This window comes from Leuciscus leuciscus (assembly GCF_965113295.1).
Source record: "Leuciscus leuciscus genome assembly, chromosome: 9".
NCBI lineage: Eukaryota > Metazoa > Chordata > Actinopteri > Cypriniformes > Leuciscidae > Leuciscus > Leuciscus leuciscus.
Genome location: NC_138733.1, coordinates 2562480 through 2581157, shown reverse-complemented (window position 1 = coordinate 2581157; position 18678 = coordinate 2562480). Strand labels below are relative to the sequence as shown.

Genomic DNA, 18678 nt, shown 5'->3' with positions numbered 1-18678 from the left:
TTAACATGTTCTCAAAATGATTTAGTATTTGTTAGCATGTTTTAACGCTTCTAACATGATTTGGCACTTCTATCATCACTGCTATCATGAATTAACTTAGCATGTTGTAGAACATTGCTAGCATGATTTTACATGTTGTTAGCATGTTTTAATATGTTGTTAGCATGTTTTAATATGTTGTTAGCATGTTTTAATGTTGTTAGCATGAATTAGCATGTTGTTAGCATGAATCAGCATATTAGCAGCGTGAAATAGCATGTTGTTAACATGAATTAGCATCCTATTAATATTAACATGTTGGTAGCATGTCCCAAGCTAGTTGCTAGGCTTTGTCAGTGATAGATATGTAGTGGATGAAGCATGTATGTAATGTAGGTGGATGTAATGGGATTTTGTATGATTTTTAATCTTTATTTGTAGGAAAAACCATAAGTTGGAACAGTTAGAGAAGATATAGCAAACCGAGTCAGAACAGTCTGAAGGTCTGACCAGAGTTTGGAGGTTATAGAGTTAAATCTCTAGGAGGAGATGCTCTCTAAAATTTGGCTCAGAAGAAGATGTTTAAATAGTAGATCAGCATGTAGTCTTTGTCAAGCAAACATAATGATGCAAACTTCATCAAATATGAAGCAAGTATCCTAGTAAACAGCCGGTTATGTCTTAAGAGAACGTAAACAGTTGAGAAGGAAACGCATGTGTGTCAGTATCAGTATATTAGATATGTGCATTCGCTCTTAAGGCGAGACACGGCAGGCAAAAACATATTTTCTTTTTTACTGGTCAGTTTTGAGATTTTGGGATATTTGTCTTCAGTAACACGTCTTCTTTCAGACTTGTGGTGAAGAAAAGTCAGAAATACACATTTAGGTATTTATTTTACTACACTTTGTCTGTTTGCGTCTGTAGATTTCTCATAAATTCAACAAAAGTTGGCGTTAAATCATCTCGCTGTCTGCACCTGTCATCACACACACCGTTAGAAAGCTCTCTCTCTCCTGCACAATGCTGTCGGATCCAAATATGGTCATTTCCTTTTTATCAGCAACCAATTGTGAAAGTAAAAGGGCTGAATGTGCAATCTCATTGGCTGATGATAAATCTTTAAAGCCCGTTTTCTCAAAATGACTTTTCTCCCATTCTCCAAGTCTGAAATCTCCACTTCAGTTGCACTGATATACACCAAACTTTCCAGTCTTGTACCTAGTTATATTATGAAGACATTTACAGAGGGATTTGTAAATATATTATTCCTAGCCAGATTTATATAACATTTTATTCAAAAAAACATGGCGAAAATATTTTTTTTTAAGGCTATTGACAGTATTTTCTGATTTACAGGATAACAAAAGTAGATATCTATAAATCCCTCTGTAATTTTTTTTTCCTTCTAATATGTGAACACAATGAAAAAATATTTTTTAACCTGGCTTTATCCAATACTCAGATTACAGATACTCAGCAAATTAGCGCATATTTAATTAGATATTGCCTAATTTGCATATTTAGACATTAAATTACAGAAAACTTGTAATAAATTTTTTTTCTCATCTTAATGTAGGTAATCAACTGGGAAAGTTTCATGTTGATATCTGCTAGTTAAAACTTTTACCCTATTAACCTGTAGTGTCTCGCCTTAAAGTGACAGCAGCCTAATATTCCTGCTGCCGTCTGTGTTATTAATGTTAATCAAACAACAAAAGGCAGAGAAAAGCTGAATAACTTTGATAAGGATTAATTAATAAGGATGTTTAATGTATACAGTGAGGACTATGCAGTGTTATTTTACATTTGCTTACTTTATTAAATTTTTGTACCTGAAAACTACTGTCAGATCTACTGGAAATACCTGAAAAGCAGTGTTTATTTAATTTGCATAATTATATTATAAATGTGTGATTTTGCTTAATATAATCCTTAATATTTTATTTTATTACTGACAATTTACTTGTCTTTAGTAATGTTATACATTTATATTAGTTAGGCTAGTAGGTTTAGCTGTGGTATTGAAATTGGAATAGAGAATTGTGAATTTTCACTTGGATAATTTTTGTGTGTGTCATTACTTCCTGTTTTTGCTAATACAGTTTCATGTCTGGTAAACATATTAATGGTATGTACATCTTCTGAACTCACTGGCCATTGGCAGATGTGGCAAAAAGTTATTTCTAGGCCCTTTATGTTAATATAATATGCTAAAATGTTATGTTTACTGTCTGTCAGCAGTGTGTTGACTGAATATTGTAACTCTCATGTGTGCCTCCTGTCCTCTAGATGGCGATCTCGTGTTTGTCTTCTGTGCTTTCCATGGACTTCAAAAGCACTGAGCTGGAAGTGTCTGTTGTGACCAAAGAAAAGCCTAAATTCAGGTACGGAGAGAGAACGAATGAGTGTCTGACAGCAAACATATGATGTAGTTTAAGCAGAAATATGGCGTTACATTTGTGCCAAAAAGATCAACTACTTTGTGTAATTCATTAGTGTGTCTACTGTTGCTGCTGTTTTATTTATGTCGTGTTTTATGCTTTATAAGTTTCTGTTCTGTAATGCGTTTAACAGATATCCAGGTACACAAACACGACATTTAGATTTGTTCAATAATGAGATTTCTAAAACTTTCAGATGCATTTATTTGAATTAATTTATGCATTTAGCAGATGCTTTTATACAATGAGAACTGCTCATATTATCTTTCTGTTCTATAAGTGTGAATGAATCTAGAGTTCTTTAGTTTAATCCTTGTGTTTTATCATAATATTCATTGTTTTAGAAAGATGGTATATGAAAATGTGAAAAAAAGAATCACATTTCACATTCAAAATGTGAAAATTTGAAAAATCATAATTTTTGCAAAATGACAGATAAAGACAACATAAACATATTATAAAAATGTTAACAAGTACGCAGTGACTGCAGATATGGACAAATTGTTGTATTCCCCATTTTTAAGTTGATAAAGGCGTCTGCTAAAGGAATAAATGTAAATTTACACAGTTGAAAGCAGTCGGCTGCTTTTTGGCACAAATACGCCCTCATAGAGAACATCTGTCTGTGTCTTTCAGGACTCTGTCAGAAAAAGAGATCGAGGGACATCTGATAGCCATCTCAGAGAGAGAATAACCATCAGGTTTCCACATTTTTATAAAATCCACTGAAATGAAACGCCTTTATCTGGCGTTTGCTCATCATTTCTTAGCTCATAGTTTTACACTGAATTTGATACAGATTGTATTTGGTGTCTGTTACCTGGTGAATGACAAACTCTGTCTATAAACCAGTGGACAGTCAATTAAACATCATTTTGTCAGTCTAAAACAGCCTCATTGAGTATATTCCACTTTCTGCTTTACATTGATTTCTTTCATTGTGTGCTTTCCTCTTTCTCCAGCTGGTGGCGCCATTTATTCATGGATTGAGACACATTTTTCCAGCTGTAAAAGCTCCCAGTTGATCACTGATTTATGTTCCCACCATAACATGCAAACACAAAATGTTTTTTGGTCAAAGAGAATTATGAGAGAAAAGAATATGCTTTGAAAGATTTGTTTGCTTGACAGAATAAAAAAAAAGCATAAGCATTTTCTGATGTTTACCTTGTGAACCTACTAATCGTACAATCAGACAAATGCTGTAATTCAATAAAACACACAATCAGTGTTCAATAACGACAAGAAACACAGTATCTACATGTTAACACACACCAAAATAATGTTAAAATTAGAACACTGTTCAAGAAAGCAACTTGTTTTCCACTGTTCATGCCACGGTACAATTCAGGTCACTTATTATCTCCAGAGCTTTTCAAAGTAATACAGTGTCACACCAGAAATTCAAAGCACTTTGTTCAGCGCACACCATAGTACTGTGCTATGGTCTTGCTTGGTTCTTGAATAGAGCACAGTTCAGGTTACTACTTGCTCCAGAGCTTTCCAAAGTGAATACAGTCTCACACCAGAGATCTTTCTGAAATGGTTTTGTCTTGATATCAGTGACTTTAAACTTTTCATAAGGAGGAATCAGCACTTCTTTCTCATAAGTAAACCTAGAATATTTTGTCTCATCAGCACCCAAACAAGTGTAGATTTCAAAACAGGATTTACTTCCAAAACGCTTTGCTAAGTTACAATCAAGAGAGGAGGATGTAAATGAGCCGAAACGAATGTTTAGAGAAGTAAACCCATTAAGTGCAAGATTTGTACCACGAAAGGTTTTAAAGCACTTGTTTTTTCCTCAGAATCTCTATCGCTTCTGTTAATAGAAACTGAAGTGAATACCATTTGTATGTACCGGCTGTGTATTCTTGTTTTCCATTACGAGTGTCATCATTAAATTTAGGATATATATTATATTCTGTGTTAGTGTACACATAAATGGCAATTGAGTTATTAATTTTCAAGGTATCTCGTGATGCATTCCTTTCACCTTCTACCCAAGCATTATTAAATTCTTCAGCGTTACCACGTTCCTTCTTTAGATATTCTTTCTCCACCTTTTTTGCCATTTTCACTCTACAGCCGTAATAATAGTCATCAACTGAATCCAGTGCCATATTCAAGTTTAGTCCTGCGACAGCAACTCTGTGATCCTGCAGCAACAGGAATCATAATGATCACATCATCAGTATTCATGTCTGTAATATTCATACTAGAACACGAGCTTACCTGTCCCAGAGCAGCTAAGATGAGAAGAGCTTCAATGATCAGCAGCATCTTTATTCAGTCAAATCCCTCAGATGATCTAGTGAAGAACAGATGCTGAAAGACAAGAAAGTTTCACAAATACTACATTTATATCACTTCCATAGGAATATGTGCATAGATTTGCACAATGACATTGACCTTGTACTTTAACCCCAAAACTTACCTGAAAATACTATTGTCTGTTTTGTCAGAAGATCGGAAAGTAATTTGCTTTCAGTCAGATGACAACGCTTCTTCAAACAAACAGATAAGGAGGTTGAAGTTTGTTTTTATAACACTAATAATGTGTGTGTGTGTGTGTTTTCTGAGAAATAACAGCTGAATTGTGAACTTGTTGCTTTTAGCTCAAGTAAACTGTTGAGCCCATCATAATGCAACTCTTGTGAAGGTCTATGTGTGGTTTCACACTGGCAAAAAAAAAAAAAAAAAAAAACCTTTACATGCCCAAGTTATACTTCGAACAGCTCTGACTCTATGAAAGTTACAGTTGGAAGACACATTCTGAATTAAAAGAAGTCAAGTCACCTTCATTTATATTGCGCTTTTAACAATATAGATTGTTTCAAAGCAGCTTTACAGTGATAATAGGAAATTACAGTAACAGAGAGATTGTTTTGGTTTTATAGCAGCTCTAGAATAAAGTTATTGTCCAGCTAAAGTTAGTTTTCATTAATTCACTTTGGTCGCAACGATCATTAGTTATTAACTTCGGGGCCGCTTACACGACACCGCTTTTACTGAAAACCCCCAATGAACGCAAATCTTGAAGTAGCTTCTAAGGTGCAAGCGTTGATTTGGATTTTGGAATTGGATCTCTACAAAAAGCGATGGAATTTACGCATCAAAAGCTCGCCAGGGAAACAGCACAAGAACATCAGACAGGAGGTGATTACCTTATACTGGCCAAGATTGCTCCTGGTGAGCCCTGGGAAATGGAAGAGGCAATTTCATGTGTAACAAAAAAAGTGCTTAAATTACGTTCTAATCTGATAACCCCCTTGTTTAATATTTTATTTATGGATTTAATTAATTTTTTTGTTCATTACGTTTCTTTAGGTTTATGTTGTTTACTTATTCTGTTTGCTGCTGTAGCAGCCTTTCATTAAGCTGCTGTTGTACTGGTAATAGGAGTGAGCAAGTAATCAACGCGTATAAACTCCATGAACACAGATGTAAGATGCAACCAATGTCTTTTATTTATTGTGCTCTAATTGATTAACGTTGCTTCCAGTTAGCTTCTTGTAGTGTCTCATTCTTTGTTGTTCAGAGAATCAAAGTCCATACCTTGCATAATACAGCGCACGAACATTGTCCATATTCCATGTCCTTGAACATCACTCTTTACCAGTGAAGCATGGTTAAGCACCATTAAATTCAATCCAACACAATCTTAGAAGCACGGTCAGCATAATAGTCCACGTAGTACATGGCTTAACACGGTCAAAAACTGTGTGCTTCCCCACTACCAATACACCTGTTGTCTAATTACACATGTGCTCCTAATATGCCAATGTCAGAGCACCCCCAATGGACAAATATATAATTGCATTAAAATGGCTCCTACACACCGGCCCCTTAATTGCTCATGGCAGGAAGACATAACAATTACAGAAAACATACATAAAGGAGCCACAACATTTAAGGCATTATATACAGACATTTGGTCTTAAATGCAGGACATTATTGAACCATTGTCACCTCAATCATTTGACTCCAATAAAAGACAAAGCTTTCTAACAGGTCGTTCCAGAACACTACCTTTGGTTTTAATCTTTACAGTACGTACTAAACCTTTATCATCTGGAAAAGTTTCCAGTACTCTACCAAGTGGCCATGATCTACGAGGTGCAGTAGGATCTAGTAAAAGAACAATGTCGCCAGGAACAAAACTTTGTCTTTCCTTTGTCCACTTTTGACGTTTTTGTAACAGAGGTAGATACTCCCGTATCCATCTTTTCCAGAAAAGGTCAGCTAAATACTGAACTTGCCTCCATCTTCTTTTCACGTACAGATCTGTCTTTTCAAAAAGTCCAGGTGGTAAAGCAGGCTTGCCTTGCATAAGAAGAAGATGATTAGGGGTGAGGGCCTCAAGATCATTGGAATCACTGGAAAGCTTTGTAATCGGACGATCATTTAAAATGGATTCTACTTCACACAGAATAGTATGGAATGATTCATCATCCAGCGACTGTTGGCGAAGTACAGAACAAAGAATATTTCTCACCATGCGAATAATGCGTTCCCACGCACCTCCACAATGGGAGCCTGCTGGTGGATTAAAGCTCCACTGCACCCCTACTTGAAGTAACTCCTTTTCAATTTGCTTGATATTCCACACAGAAAGAGCCTCCTTCAACTCTCTGTTGGCACCAATGAAATTTGTTCCATTATCAGACCTAATGTGAGCTACTTGACCTCTTCGAGCAACAAATCTCCTTAAAGCATTTATACATCCATCAGTGTCCAAGGAGTAAGCTACTTCCAAATGCACTGCTCTAGTTGCCATACAAGTGAAAATTACTCCGTATCGCTTCACATTACTACGTCCTCTTCTTACTTCGATAGGACCAAAGTAATCCACTCCAGTGTTTGTAAAAGGTGGAAGATCAGGGGTAATTCGTTCAAGGGGAAGGTCTGACATCTTTTGCTCACCTATCTTCCCTCTATAACGCCTACATACAACACATTTGGATATGATTTTTCTTGCAGCAGCATTGGCATTGGTAATCCAGTATGTTTGTCTTAACTTGGATAACATATGATTCCTACCACAATGGCCCAATTGTTCATGAATGTGACGAAGTAAAAGATGTGAAATGTGCTGACTCTTAGACAATATGACGGGGTGTTTGGATTCAATAGGCATAGCTGCCTTCCTGAGCCTTCCTCCTACCCTTACGAGTTCATTGTCCATTACAGGGTCCAGTCTATATAGACTGCTATTCATCTTGACTCCATTAGAACCACTCTTCAGTTGTTCAATTTCATCTTGAAATTGTTGTTGTTGACTGAAGCGAACAATAGCCATTTCAGCTTCACAGAGATCCTCCAATGACAAAGACTGTCCACCCTGTGTTGCTTTAAATAACTTCATTTGCCCATCCAAGGTAGATTTAGTAACATTGCAATCCAATGCGAGTAATTCCTTCCTTTTGAGTCGTAGCCTATCTAGCACTTTTCTCAATTTGAGCATCCAAGCAACTGCCACTTTCAGTCTTTTCCACTCTGAGAAGTAGGTGATAAAGTAATTGGTAGAATTTGATGTACCTTGCAGAATAAAAGCATTTACCTTATGCTCTCTTTTAATCTCAGGATCATCCTGTTCTTCTGTTGGAAGTGGTTGATAATCTTCTGATGTCCAAAGGAAACTAGGACCTTCAATCCATCTTTTGCTTTGCCTAAAGGTTTTGATCTGCATTCCACGTGAAGCATGATCTGCAGGATTTTCCTTTGTGGAAACATATCTCCATTGCTGGGGTTGTGTCCTTTCTCTTATGTAAGAGACCCTATTTGCAACAAAAGTCTGAAAGCGCTTGTCCTCATTTTTGATGTACTTGAGCACAGTCTGACTGTCAGTCCAAAAAATTGAACTCTCCAATTGAAGTCTTAGCTCTGTTCTCAGCATTTGGTCCACTTTAGCAGCAAGTACAGCTGCTGTTAGTTCCAGACGAGGAATGGTTATCGGTTTAAGAGGCACTACTCTGGCCTTACTGAGCAGAAATGTCACATGCACTTTGTCCTCACTGTTGATCAGCTTGAGATAAGTAACCATGCCATATCCTCTTTCACAGGCATCAGAAAAATGATGTAAACAGGCATGCATGATTTGTCCAAAATCTGTGGGTTTTAGACATCGGTCCACTTGGAACTCTGACAACTTATCCAAATCAGAAATCCAACTATTCCACTGTGTTTGAAGTCTTGGGGGTATATTCTCATCCCAACTCAGATTCTGTCTACACATCTCCTGTAGGAGTAACTTGGCAGATAGCATAATAGGAGCGAGAAATCCCATAGGATCATACACAGAACAGACAGCAGACAAGATTCCTCTTCTTGTACATTGTTGGGCTTTCAACTGCATTCTAAATTGAAACACATCCACCTCTGTACACCACTGAAGACCCAAAGTTCTTTCCACAGGTAACTTATCCTTAGCTAAATCCAAACACTGGATGTCTTTGCTTCTGGATTCCTCTGGAACTGATTGCAGTACCTTGCGACTGTTACTGATCCACTTGATCAAAGAAAAACCACCCTTTTGACAAAGAGCAGTAAGATCCTGTACCATGATGACAGCTGCCTCCTCCGAAGAGACACTCTTCAAACAATCATCCACATAGAAACTTTCAAAGACTGTTTTGATCACTTCTGTTGAAAAGAGTGATTGATTGTCCATTGCAGTTTGTTTTAATGCATAACAGGCACAACTTGGAAAGGATACAGCTCTGAACAGATGAACTGTCATTCGGTAAGTAGAAACTTCCTGGTTTAAGTCTCCATCAGACCACCATAGAAACCGAAGAAAGTCAACATCCTCTTTAGACACCTTAACCTGATGAAACATAGCTTGAATGTCAGCCATCAATGCTATGGGTTCCTGCCTGAATCGTACCAAAACTCCCAGAAGTGAATTTGTAAGATTGGGACCTTGCAACAGTTGGTTGTTAAGTGATGCATCCTTAAATGTTGCTCCACAATCAAATACAACTCTCAATGTTCCCTTTTTTGGATGGAACACTCCATGATGAGGAACATACCAAACCTTACCATCATCCCGATCTAACTGGTCTTCTGGCACCTTCTCAGCATAACCTTTCTCTAGAACATCAGAAAGGAAACGTGTATATTCCTCATGAAACTGTTTGTTCTTTTCAAATTTCCTTTTCAAACCATTGCACCTTTGCTTGGCGACACACAAGTTGTTAGGCAATATCACATCGTTAGTTCGAAATGGTAACTTAAGATTGTAATGTCCATCCTGTACCTTAACTGACTTGTCCATTATTTCTATAAACTTCAGATCCTCTCTGGACATCTCTTTCTTATCCACCATGTTTTCATTGAAGTCGCAATTATACTGATGTTGAAGCAATTTCTCAAGCCTTCCAATAGAAATCCTGTTGACAGTAACAAAAGGTGTGCCAGTATCATTCCTGCAGTCACTGCTCCTCTCTGAAAGTCCATTAACAACCCACCCCAGTAGGGTTCTAATGGCATAGGGTCCATTACCATAGCCATTTATTACTTCCCATGGCTCCATCACTTGGGACGCATTGGCTCCAATGAGTAAATCAACATTAGCCTCAATGTATGTAAGATTCACTCTGTCCAGATATGGCCATTTGGAAATTTCCTCCTGTGTTACAATGTTATCTGAGTTGACAGGCATTTTCTTCTGAGTATACACTTCCGGAAGGGAAAAGAAATTATTGTCGTTGATTCCACTTATCTCCAAACCAGTTACCACATTACAAGATACAGACTGCTCTTGTCCCATAGTGCGCAGAAAAATGTTAACCCTTTTACCTCTGATGTTCAGTTCATCCATCAACTGCTTGGAGCAAAATGTAGCTGAACTCCCAGGATCCAGAAAAGCATAAGTTTTAATTATTTTGTCTCCTTTAGATGATTTTACTTGCACTAGAATGATTGACAGAAGGCATTTTTCGTTACCGGCCCCTGTATGTCCACAAGTTTGCGCAGACACTAGGCTACTCTTTTGCCCCTTGTCCTCCACAACTGGCTTGCGATGTATGTGCAACACTGACGGATGTGTCTGATTACAAACTTCACACACAAGGCGGTTGTCACATTCCCTACTTATATGTCCAGACTTCAAACAGCTGAAACAAACTCCTGTTTCTTTTAAAAAGTCAAGCTTTTCTTGTTGTGACTTATTTTTAAAAATTTCACACCTTTTTAAAACATGATTTTCTTGACAGAACAAGCAAGTTGTGTTATCATTGGTCTTGTATTCGGAATGGTTTCTCAATTGTGATGTTACATATCCCCTTGGAGCTGAATTAACATTTGTAACATTTGTAGCAAAACTGTTTCCCTTGAATGTCCTGCTAACTGCACTTGGTTGCTTATCCTGAATGCATCCAAACACAGGATCTGATGCCATCTTTGCTTGTCGTTCGATGAAGTCCACAATGTGTGAGAATCTTGCTCTACCTTGATTCAACTCCATTATCTCACAAGCTCGTTCTCTCCAGCGTTCTCTCAATTTGAAAGGTAGCTTCATTACCACAGTTCTCATATTACTTGGCATGTTTAGTTCTTGCATATAAGAGATATTATCAATGATGTTACAACATGCACGCAAAAACAATGAATATGCATGAAGACCTTGTGCATCCTCAGTCCTTAATGATGGCCAACTCAAAGCCCTTTCCATATATGCAGCTGCAATCTGGAATTCATCACCGAATTGCTCCTGCAGAAGTTTCTTGGCTAATAAATAACCTACTTCTGGATCAAGATGTTGGCAACTTTGAACCAGTACTCTGGGTTGTCCTGTCGTGAATTGCTCCAGAAAATACAAGCAGTCCCTTTTATTGCGAGTCCTTTCTTCAACACTGTGCTCAAAAGCTCTAATGAATGGCACATATTGAAGTGGATTACCATCAAAGATTGGAATCTCTCTTTTGGGAAGCGTTTGAGGTTGAACTTGATGTACCAGATATGTTGTTAATTCTTCTTGCCTTTTCAGAATCTCATACAAGGGTTCACCTTGAGATGGAAGACAGTTCACAGCTTGAGATGTTGTCATATTCTCTCTGGAACGTTGAGTAAAAGAACATGAGTCCTGTTGTTGGTAAGTACTGCTTTCTTGAATGTTCAACACTTTTTTAGGCTGCATTAATATTGATCGTTTTATGCTGTTACAGGAAGCACCAGCTGATTGTGTTGGAATGCTGCTGATAACTCTAGCTGTATCCATTGGTATTTCACTCATTGGCACATATTCAGTAACTTGTGGATTTAACACCTTTGGTCTTGTGGAATAAAGAACTTCATTTCCTGTCACATCCCTTGAAATCTGAGCCTTTGTTGATCCTTTTCCTTTAGAATGTGAACTGCCAGTACGTGAGCATTTGCTATGACTGTCGATCGTCCTCAAAACAGCAATTTTTGCAGTGGATGCTGCAATTTCAGAATCTAATTCCAGTTGTTCCATTTTTTTTCTCAATTCCTCCTGTTGTGTTTCAATTGCATGTTTAGTTTTTAATGCAATGGCACGTGCCACAAGTGCAGCTTTTTCTGCCTCTGCCTGTATGCATGCTGATAAAGTGGAAGAAATTCTGCTGCTTGAACTACAGTTACTAACTACAGTGGTAACCTTTGATGCATTTGAAACACTGTCCTCAGGAACTACATCATCATTAATATTTACATCAACCCATTCAGATATTACAGGTGCAGACAGCCATACATTCACATGTTCAGTAAACTCATTAATCGGAATCAGTTTTGCCTTGAACCATATATCATGTTTCTCAATTTCATTGTCAGGCAAAACAGTCAACAATGCATCATGCGTTTCCTTAGCCCCTAAACACAAATCATTGAAGTTTTCATACATGTTTCGTACTTCAGACTCATATTCTTTGTTACTTTGCATCAAGCTTTTAATAGTCTCAATCATTTTGTGTGCTTTGTTAAGCTTTGCCTTTCTCAATTTTTGTAATGAATCAAGTCTTTCCACCAAAGCCTTTGCTGTGAGTTTAATTGTCCTTTTTTGCATTTCAGGTTCATTTTCATTACAAACCTTTGTCACAGCGGATTCCTCCGCGGCCAAACACTGCTTGTCCATATTACACACAGTACTCAAAACCCATGCAGTACAAAGAATAAATGTGTAACCTTTGGCAAGTGTGCACACAGAGTCAATGGCCATTAAACATTTGTTGTTGCAACAGTACCTTTTACTCTGCTGCCGAATCAAGCGTTGTCCCAGCAACAAACAATCCAACAGGAACAGTGAATCCAGTATGAATCCAACCGGAAAAGTGAAATAAATCCACTACGAATCCAACAGGAACAATGAAACACATTTCCACGACGAAATCTGATATCCATGAAACGAATCCTTGATGCTGAAGAACTCATACTAAACGAAGCCTCCGTCTCTGAAGTGGCATCCTGGCTAATGCTCACAGTCCATTGGAAGCAGTTTTTGACTTAATGTAGCAGCCTTTCATTAAGCTGCTGTTGTACTGGTAATAGGAGTGAGCAAGTAATCAACGCGTATAAACTCCATGAACACAGATGTAAGATGCAACCAATGTCTTTTATTTATTGTGCTCTAATTGATTAACGTTGCTTCCAGTTAGCTTCTTGTAGTGTCTCATTCTTTGTTGTTCAGAGAATCAAAGTCCATACCTTGCATAATACAGCGCACGAACATTGTCCATATTTAGTGATGTGACATTTGAACCGAGGCGTCGGAGCTTGTGTCGAGAAAAAATGGGCGTGCCAGATGAAGCCGCGATTCGAGGCTTGTGTTGTTAACGTGAAAATCACGTGACTGATGACAAACGAGGCCTCGGTTTGTGTGGATACGTCATCGGTTCGGTCTGAGTGTCGCTTCTGGATAAAAGGCGGTTCGAAACTCGCGCCACCTTGTGGGTGTTGTCAGCAGTAGTAAAAAGCAGATGTAGTAGTGTTAAAGAGTCATAGAGAGTTAAATAACTATCATTGTCATTGTCGTTGTCGTTATTGTGTCATATGTGTTAGGGCTGTATATTATTACATTATCAGGTTAGAATAGTTATAGTATATTGTTATTATTAATTATAGTAGGCTTAGCTATATTATAGTCTTGTGATATTAATTAGATACGATTATTTGGATTGCTCTGGATTTTTTTATTTGGATTGTCCTTTTGGATTTGTTTGCATTTTGTGACTCTTCCTTTTTCCTGGTAATGGAGCCAGCAAGAAAGAGGGAATCCTGCCCTGTCTGGGCTCAACAGAAGCATCAGTGTCCTCATTTATACCAGCTGGCACTGGCATTTTTTAAATAAGTGTGTTACCCCAACACACTTGAAATTATTCTGTTTCTCAATAAAAATCGATTGTAATCCTTCCTTCCAGACTATTCTGTTGCAGTTTACTTTATTACACTCCCTCCAACATAAGCACTGCACTCAACACAGTGTCACTGTTGTTGTTCATACTGTCACTATCCAAACAATTTATGAATAATTAATTAACTGTGTGTGTGACTCTGCACAAGTAAATTCAGACAGAGAAAGATACATATTTTATATTATACACAGTAATGGACAAATGTCTGCTCATGTCTTTTTATTATTGCAAATGAAAGGTTACATACAATACATCTACAGCGAGTACAAAATAAATAAATACTAGAGGTGGGCATAGATTAATTTTTTTAATCTAGATTAATCTAGATTAATTTTGAAATTAATCTAGATTAATCTAGATTAAAATGGCTCATTTGAATTCTGCCGAAGGCATTCAGAATATGTGTGCTACCCAAATAATGACTATAAAAGTAAGTCTTTGAGAACGGGTTTCTCAAGCCAGGTGGCGCATTAGACCAGGGGCTCATCTCCTGTTTCCAAAATGCATCACAAACTGCTTGAGAAAGCTGTTCTACTCACAGACTGTAAAAGGTTACTACTGTACTGTTACCGTCCGTAGGCAACATTAGGTAGGCCTATGTTATTATCAACTACTATAGGCTATCAATTAGGGATGGGCGATATGGCCTAAAATCTATATTGTGATATACATTGCAGCCTCTTGCGATAACGATATACAGTATATTATAATAAAACCATTTCAGAACAGATTACACAGACCCATGCTAAACAACTGCTAAATGTATTTTTTTTTAAAGGGTGTATGTAGTTTTGAGAACATATATTGTGCAAAACTGTAAGTATACAACATAATTTTGCAGATAAATAAAATTTAAGTACACTAGCTGCAGAGACTTAAGTAGGTCTAATGTTTATTATGGCTTGGAGCTTATGAAACCCCAAATTTAAAATTAGAATATTGTCTAACTGATGTCTTTTCAGTTTAAAAGAAACACAACAACGATTCTTAAAATCGAGATGATGTGCTACACCACTAAGCAAGGCTGGATTAGTACCCCCAGGGGCCCCTGGGCACTGAAGCTCATGGGCCCCCTCCCCTACCTGACAACCACACCCTCCAAAGGAACACACACCAGGTGTGGGATTTAACATGCCAATCACTATTGATCAAAAGCTGAATGACTAGTTCACAAGACAATGATACGAAATACATTTTTCTGAAAAGTATGGCTGCACGATTTGGGGAAAATGTCATATTGTGATTATTGAGGTCAATATTGCGATTTGCGATATAGTAAACAAATGGTTTCATGAGTTAACTTGCTTATTTCTCAAGTAAAATGCACACACAGATTAGTGATAATGCTGAAATTTGTAGCCCATTTCTCAACTCAAACTAGAAACAACAACTAAATGCACTGTGTTTTCAAATTAAAATAAATTCAATATTGTTATTTGTCTCAATAATACAAGAGTTAAAAATAAATGTCATATTTACCTGTGCCTGTCAAACAGGTAGACCTAGGACATATACCGAAATTGTCAAACTGCACTGCATAAATTATAAATTAAATATAGACTAATCCTTATTATAGCAAAAAAAAAAAAAAAACTTTAGTCAACAGCAGTGAGTCATTTTCTCTGTTCTTTTTGTTCTTTGATTAACTTTACTGACAGAAAGCTTTATTGGCTGCTGTCTCTTTAAGACCAGCTGACGGAGACGCGGCTCTCGCACGCGCCTCATTCTTTCACAACTCTTGACGTTCATCATAAGACAGCTCTTATGTTATGAAGATACTCGACAAAACGGACATTTTGGCATAATTGTGTGTGTTATTGTAAGTTCAAGCACGAAAGATAACTGTATTCTGGCGTGCTGTCTGTGCGCACGATACTGTGTCATACTGTGATACTGTGTGTCACAGTCAGACTTTTGTCTTGTCGCACATGAATTGTTTAAAAGCAATTGCTTTTAAACACGTGCCCCTGGGCACGTGCCCAGATTGCCCATATGGTAGATCCGGCCCTGCACTAAGATATATTGGAATGGGAATAATACGCGCGCTCTGGTATTCAGTGATATCATGTTTCGTTTTGAATTTGAGGTGATGAACGGATTAGTCGTGTGTTAACTTACCGAACTGTTACCCCACACACTCTGTATAGTTTGCTGCAGCTCGTCTGACGGCTTAAACCCGAACCAAGTCCAAATAATGGATGTTGCACCGATCTTTTTCACCAGCTTTCACTTTCAGCCGTGTTTACTTAAGATGACGACGAATATGCGTTGCAGCCGGGTTTACCTCGCGGCCGCGGGTAGATTGCGTCATCATCTCCCAACCCAACTTGGAAAATAGATTAACGGCGATATTTTTTTTTATCGCGCGATAAGAGTCTCGCGTTAACGCAGCACGTTAACGCCGATAACGGCCCACCACTAATAAATACATATTTTTATTCATACATATATTTTTCTAAAAAATATATATATATCGTATAAAATTTTGGGGGGGGGGGGGGGGGGGGGGGGGGTGGGGACACACTGGTTCAGAATGAATGAATTTGTCTGCTATTTCTTTGCACAGTAGCTAGGTGTCACTAGTGAGCAATGCTGAATGAAGCTTCGAGTAATGAACCTTTGGCTGAAGCAATGGCCTGCGAGGTATCAGTGGTTCAGGAAGCCTCATTTTGCCATCACTATCCATATTCCATGTCCTTGAACATCACTCTTTACCAGTGAAGCATGGTTAAGCACCATTAAATTCAATCCAACACAATCTTAGAAGCACGGTCAGCATAATAGTCCACGTAGTACATGGCTTAACACGGTCAAAAACTGTGTGCTTCCCCACTACCAATACACCTGTTGTCTAATTACACATGTGCTCCTAATATGCCAATGTCAGAGCACCCCCAATGGACAAATATATAATTGCATTAAAATGGCTCCTATAGCTGCTATTTGGACTTCTTGGAATTGAATTAAGATTTTTTTTTTTTGGTTTGTTTGGTATTTTGTGTTTCTTTGAGCATTAAAAAATAACTTACTCCAGGGGATCTCACTTAATCTTACCCTGTATTTTACAGAGTGTATGTTTTGATTTGAGAACATGAATAATTATTTTCCCACCAGATTCATGTGATTTTCAGGGACTGATGGGGCTGTTCTGTGGATTATTTTCTGTCTCCAGTCAAAGTAGGTCATGTGCCAGATCCATAAAAACCTGTTAGACTACACATTCTTTTCTGAACACAAAGTTCAGTTCAATTGGAAGTGTTTTTCAGGCTGTGCCGTGAAGGAGAAAACATGATATATTAACGAAGAACTAACTTCAAAATAGTAAGTACTTTCATGAAATATTTCAGTGCACTGGGACACATGGCTCATATTTGCTTTCAAGGTGAAGTGAATGAGTGAAATTAAATATGCCTTGGCTTTTAGATTATTACATTATATATTTAGAATAGACTTTACATCATTCTCTGAGAGTGCACAAAATAATAATGGACACAAATGTAGTTATACGGACATTAAAAATCCATTGACACGTGACTGTATGAGTGTAATGCAGTGGATCTAAAAAAACAGAAAAAGTGTGAAAGTGCAAGACATCGAACATAAGAGTGAACAAACTGAATAAACAAAAGAACAAAAATATATGGTAGGAAAATTATGAACTAACAATCAAAAAGAGCAAAAGATCTCTCAAAGTTCTGATCAAACGTTCTTCCAGTAACGTCAATAGAAAGTTTATTCAAAGTTATCAGGTCTTTAATAATGTTCTCAAAGCATTAGCACACAAACAGCTTCTGACCTTTGAATATGTGGAGAAAGTGAGAAACAGGAGATACAGAGCAGCGTCTACCAGAACAAGCTGATATCGTCTGTCCTGATGATCTTGATCTCCTGGAGGTGATGAAGAGTTGGAGGAGGAGGATGTTGGTTAAACTCTCATTAATCAGGAACAACATCCCTCATCTACTTCACATGACTGTCATTACACAGGAAAACATCTTCAAGTTCTTCCGGAAAGTTGACATTTCTGTTGTTAAAAATGACATTTCTGTCGTTAATCACTCACCCACATATTGTTCCAAACCCGCAAGACATTCGCTTATCTTCGGAACACATATTAAGATCTTTTTAAACATTTTTCTTTTCTTTTTATTTCGCCATAGGAATCAGGTTAATCCGACTGAATTAACAGAATCGACAGAACACCAGTCACGAAGCAACATAGGCAAGAGCTCATTAACAGCACATGTGCATTTAGTACTCAAATAGTCCTTTATCCTAATTTTAAACTGTGTCATTGTCGGTAAATAGTCACATTTTGCTGATTCTGCAATTTATACCAAAACAAAAAAGGTGCAAAAACTTTAAAGGCACTTTCACCAAAGACAGTTCGCGTTCGTGGGATATCATACATGATTTGCCCATATGATCGAAGATTACATTTCCTGGAAGTGACTTTAGGAATCAGAAGAGAACATAAGTAAGGAGGCAGTTTACAAAGTATTGCATTAAAAAGAAAAATATACCAGTGCTCCAGCCTGCGATTGTGCAAAGATCGCCAACCAACACTCTCATACAAGCTACAATGATGAGTACGAAAATTTTAATTAGTTACAATTCTTAGTGCTGCATGATATACTGAATCCAGCATTTTCAAAGAAGATTGATTTGCATGCATGTATAAAATATCACTATAATCCAGCATTGACATAAATGTTGTTTGTATAAGTGTTTTTCTCGTACTAAAAGAGAAACAGCCTTTGTCTCTATAATAGAAACCCAACTTTACTCTAAGTTTTTTTTGTTAAACACTCTATAAGCTGTTTGAAGGACAAATTTTCTTCTAAAAGGAAACCAAGATATTTATAGACTGATACTCGTTCAAT

General features: G+C 37.4%; 2 protein-coding genes and 1 pseudogene across 5 annotated transcripts in view; 2 read left to right on the top strand and 1 right to left on the bottom strand.

The window, feature by feature from the left end:
- Positions 1–3575, top strand: part of psma6l (proteasome 20S subunit alpha 6, like) — a 7459-nt gene extending 3884 nt beyond the window's left edge. The window contains exons 6-8 of one of the 2 annotated variants that reach the window (XM_082180289.1): positions 2272–2366; positions 3060–3124; positions 3386–3575. In XM_082180289.1, coding sequence (XP_082036415.1) covers positions 2272–2366; positions 3060–3117 — 153 coding nt within the window. In that variant the 3' untranslated portion in view covers positions 3118–3124; positions 3386–3575. Of the gene's footprint in view, positions 1–2271; positions 2367–3059; positions 3313–3385 lie in introns of those variants that run through there. The other variant, XM_082180288.1, reaches the window with a different exon arrangement.
- A 151-nt stretch (positions 3576–3726) lies between these two features.
- Positions 3727–18329, bottom strand: LOC309506396 (ecto-ADP-ribosyltransferase 5-like; annotated as a pseudogene). Its single transcript, XR_014211819.1, has 4 exons — positions 17859–18329; positions 17592–17768; positions 4736–4751; positions 3727–4608 (listed from the first exon to the last, which is right to left on the bottom strand). The product of XR_014211819.1 is annotated as an ecto-ADP-ribosyltransferase 5-like (transcript).
- The window catches only part of LOC309506206 (NACHT, LRR and PYD domains-containing protein 3-like), a 231371-nt gene continuing 229710 nt past the window's right edge, over positions 17018–18678 (top strand). Inside the window, exon 1 of one of the 2 annotated variants that reach the window (XM_082179880.1) lies at positions 17018–17116. The gene's annotated coding sequence lies outside the window, so the exon portion shown is untranslated. The remainder of the gene's footprint in view (positions 17117–18678) is intronic. The other variant, XM_082179905.1, reaches the window with a different exon arrangement.